Raw genomic sequence first — 4,183 nt, forward strand, 5'->3', positions numbered from 1 at the left:
CCAATCCATCCATCCCCGGAGCGTTCTCATTTCTCAATTTCTTTATTGCCTCCACTATCTCTATCTTCTCGATGGGTTGCTCCAGTAACCCTTTTTCTTCTTCCTCTAATTTTTGCCCCCAATTTTCTTCCACACACTTCTCTATTTTGTCCAAATGATTTTCTCCGGCCTGATACAATTCCTTATAAAATTCTTCAATCTACAAATTTACCAGATTTGTCTCTAACCGTGTTTATCATACTTTCCATTTTCTTCTTCTGTCTGGACCTGGCCAACATTTTTGAGTTTCTGTTACTATATTAAAAAAATTATCTTCAAATTTTCTTGTACTTTATTTATTTCCATCTTATCCAACTCTTCCCTTTTTCCTCTTAATTCTGCATATATCTGTTTAGCTCCATTAACTATACTTCTATATCCTTTTCTAAATTCCTCTTTCTTTCTTCTTGTCTTTTCTTAAGATTGTATGTTTCTTTTAGACATGTTCCTCTTCTGACTGCTTTCATAGTATCCCATAACAACCCTTTTGTCGCCTTTTTATCATTTATATCCCATATTTCTTGCCATTCCTTTCCATTTTTTCTACAATTTCCTTATAGTTCAATATCTTAGTGTTTAACCTCCACCTTTTTACTTGTTCATAATCCTTCTTAACCACTATTTCTACATTCACCAAGGAATGTTCCAATACCTTTATATTTGATATTTCCAAATTTAATACTTTATTTCTCATGTTTTTGATAGAAAAAATATAGTCTATTCTTGTATATGTTTTATGTACAGCAGAATAAAAAGTATATTTTGCTTCATCTCTTTTTACTAATCTCCATACATCTTTAAATTCCCTTTTGTTCATTATTTTTGTTTAAATGTATGATATTTTTATATCTATCCTTTACTGAGGGATTAGATTTATCTTTTATCCTATCCATTTGCATATTAAAATCCCCTGCCAATATCACATATTGTTCTTTCCTTAATACTTTCTCATAAGATTCTTCCTGTTCTTCATTTGGGGCATATACATTTGCCAATACGTATTAATCTTCCCCTAATTCCCCTTGGATTATTATGTATCTTCCACCATCATCTTTTAATGCCATGATTATTGCTAATCCCCAGCCTTGATTTAGGACTTCCAAATGCTTTCTCAGACTTTCTTGCCCAATTCAATTTCAGTTCCTTTTGTCTCTCCTTCTGTTGGTGCGTCTCTTGTAAAAAAAGTCAAATCTGCTGTGTCCTTCTTTAATAATGCTTCAATCCTTCTTCGTTTAACACCAAACCAAGACCTTTGGTGTTTAAGGTTGAAAGTTTCAGTTTATTTGAAATAATCCAATTTATTTCTATTTCTAATGGCTCCAATTTGTGCTCCCCATCCCCAAATCCCATCCCCTATCCCCCTCCCTCCCCATATCCAATTCACCTCCCCCCTTCCATTCACTAGGGCACTTTGCCCTAGCCTCAGTTGCCAAAGCTAAGGGAGGGGTGGCAAAGACTTCCAACTGCCCCCCCCCCGAGTGCTCATGAATATAAAAATTAGCTTTTATTTGATTGTAGTCATTTTATCTTCCATCTACAAAATCCCAGCTCCCAAAATTTCCTCTTCCCCAGTTGCTCCCACCACTTCTCCAACTTCTCCTCCAGATCTTCTCCCGTTCTCTCCAAGGCCTTTTCTTCCAGAGGTTTTCTCAGGTCCCTTCTTCCTTATTTATCCCCAATTCTTTCAATAACTGCAGACCTTGCTCCACAGAGTCAATCGTTTATCGTCTTCCTGCCCATTGAAACTTTAAAGACACTGGGTGTCTCCATGTCTACTTGATCCCAGCCTTCAACAACGCAACTGTACATGGCTTCATCAATGTTCTCCACATTTTCGTCTGTGGGCAGTAATCATGATCTATTTCCACGTTAGCTTCTCCAAATCTTAATTTCTTTGGATTTTCCTCATCATATTCATGAGTCCTTCCTTCTTATTCTAATTAGTCACTCTCACAATCACATCCCTTGGGGTTATTCTGTCTTTCCCTGATGGGATACGATGAATCCTCTCTAAATCAGCTTCAGTTTAATTAAGAATTGGGGAAACCTGTTGTAGCCATTTTAATATTTCCGTTTTCAAATCAGTTTTCCTATCTCCTTTCCAGCTTCTGTATATATTCAATAACAAAATTTGTTCTTCTTTGATAGTCTTGTAAATATACAAGTCTTTTATCCATCTCAGTAAACTTTTTTTATTTCTCTGCATTTTCCCTTGTGAGTAGTTTTACATTCTTTATTATCCAGTTTTAATATTTGGACATTGTTTTGGATGTGTTTAATACTTTCCTGTAGATTCCTAAATTTTTCATCTGAACCTTTCCTTTCCAGTTCCATCTGTTGTTGAATTGCTTTGTCACAGCCTCCCTCTCCCCCTTTATTGCCTCCAAAAAACCTTGTTTTTCCTTCTCCCTTTGATTTTCCATCATTTCTGTAAATTTCCTCATCGTTTCTTCACAATCCATCATTTTTGCTTCCATTTCCATTTCTCCTTTTCCCTTCCCTCCCTCCTTTTGCCTCAAAATGGCTGTAGGATCATTCAGTTCCTGTATATTTTTGGGGGGGGGAGGCTGCTTTTTTCAGACTTTGTATAATTTCCGGTTCTGGTTCAAAGTGGGCCCTTCATTCCAGACATGCTACCTGTCGGAATGATTGATCCGATGGCCTAATATTGGCCTGTCTTTGCCACACTTGAGATTTTGGATTATCTGTTCACTATCTGCTTTGTCTTCAGTGCACAGGATCAGATCTTTCACATAACTTGTGATGTAAGTCCATTTCTTGTTACTAAATCTCATGTATACAATTTAAATTTGCCAGGGTGTTAATGCTTTTAAAGCTAAACTAAAATATGCAGGCATGAAAGTAAATCTTGTTGGAGTTTAACTTTCACCAGCAGAGCAGCAAAAATGTGGGTCAGACTATCTAACTAAAGAGGAACAGGAGGATGCAAAGACTAATTTTTCCAAAAGGTTGACTAACCTCCTGGGTCCTCTTCTTTTAGCTCAAATCAGGCAAGGCCCCAGTTGGTTTCCCACCGGCCTGCACCATCACCAAGACCCCCATCTACTACCTTTGCAGGCAAGGCAGAGCTGCCCCACCAAAACTCCCCTATCCACAATGCTTTACCTCCTTCACCTGTTGGCTCATCCCCTTCCAGAGTCAGTGAAGAGGAGAGGCATTCCTAAGGGGTGCTGCAGGATTCAGGACCAGTCTTTCCCAGCTGTGACAGCAACTTGAAGGCTCTTCCCAAATGCTATAACATCTGGTGTCTCGCTTGCTTACCCATCAACTCCCCAAATATTGCATCCTCTCAGGCCTTTGCCCCCTTTGCTCCCTACAGCAGGAGTATGAAGAGTCTCCTCCCTCATTAACATCCCCGTCTCTCTAGGAAGCTGAACACTGGCCTCTTTCACCCTTCGAGGACCAAGAGGAGGGATGCATCTCTGCTCCACCCAAAGCCACCTCTGTCTTACCTGCAAATTTTTTACCTGTCCCCTTTGGACCTTACAGGATCCCACGAAAAGAGCTTGGGACAACAATGAAGGAATATTTGGAACCTAACACTTTCTCTCCCCAGTCCTGCCTGCTTTGCCTGATATGAAGCCTGATTACCAATTTTGTGAAACAGGATTGCTCCCATCATTGTAAACATTCCGCTTGGTCCCAATACACACTTGAAATTTTTAAGTTTGTTGAGGCCTTCAGAGCTGATATCTAGGGCCCTGCTAGCTGGAAATGGCTTCTCCCCGTGTAAGTCCTTAGATGTGAGTTTAGAGTTTCACTGTGACTGAAGCTCTTTCCATATTCCATGCATTTATATGGCTTCTCCCCTGTGTGGGTCCTTTGATGTGAGTTTAGATGTGTACTGTGTCTGAAGCTCTTTCCACATTCCCTGCATTTATATGGCTTCTCCCCAGTGTGGGTCCTTTGATGTGACTTTAGATGTCCACTCTGACTGAAGCTTTTTCCACATTCCATGCATTTATATGGCTTCTCTCCAGTATGTGCCTTTTGATGTGTGTTTAGATTTTGACTCATACTGAAGCTCTTCCCACATTCCATGCATTTATATGGCTTCTCACCAGTGTGGGTCCTTTGATGTGAGTTTAGATGTGTACTGTGTCTGAAGCTCTTTCCACATTCC

General features: G+C 39.5%; 1 protein-coding gene across 1 annotated transcript in view; it reads right to left on the reverse strand.

The window, feature by feature from the left end:
* Positions 1–1,431: 1,431 nt before the first annotated feature.
* Positions 1,432–4,183, reverse strand: part of LOC121917665 (zinc finger protein 208-like) — a 25,261-nt gene continuing 22,509 nt past the window's right edge. Inside the window, 1 exon segment of the mRNA XM_042443794.1 lies at positions 1,432–4,183. This exon segment is cut by the window's right edge and continues 2 nt beyond it. Coding sequence (XP_042299728.1) covers positions 3,754–4,183 — 430 coding nt within the window. The 3' untranslated portion in view covers positions 1,432–3,753.

Source organism: Sceloporus undulatus, unplaced genomic scaffold (assembly GCF_019175285.1).
Source record: "Sceloporus undulatus isolate JIND9_A2432 ecotype Alabama unplaced genomic scaffold, SceUnd_v1.1 scaffold_48, whole genome shotgun sequence".
NCBI lineage: Eukaryota > Metazoa > Chordata > Lepidosauria > Squamata > Phrynosomatidae > Sceloporus > Sceloporus undulatus.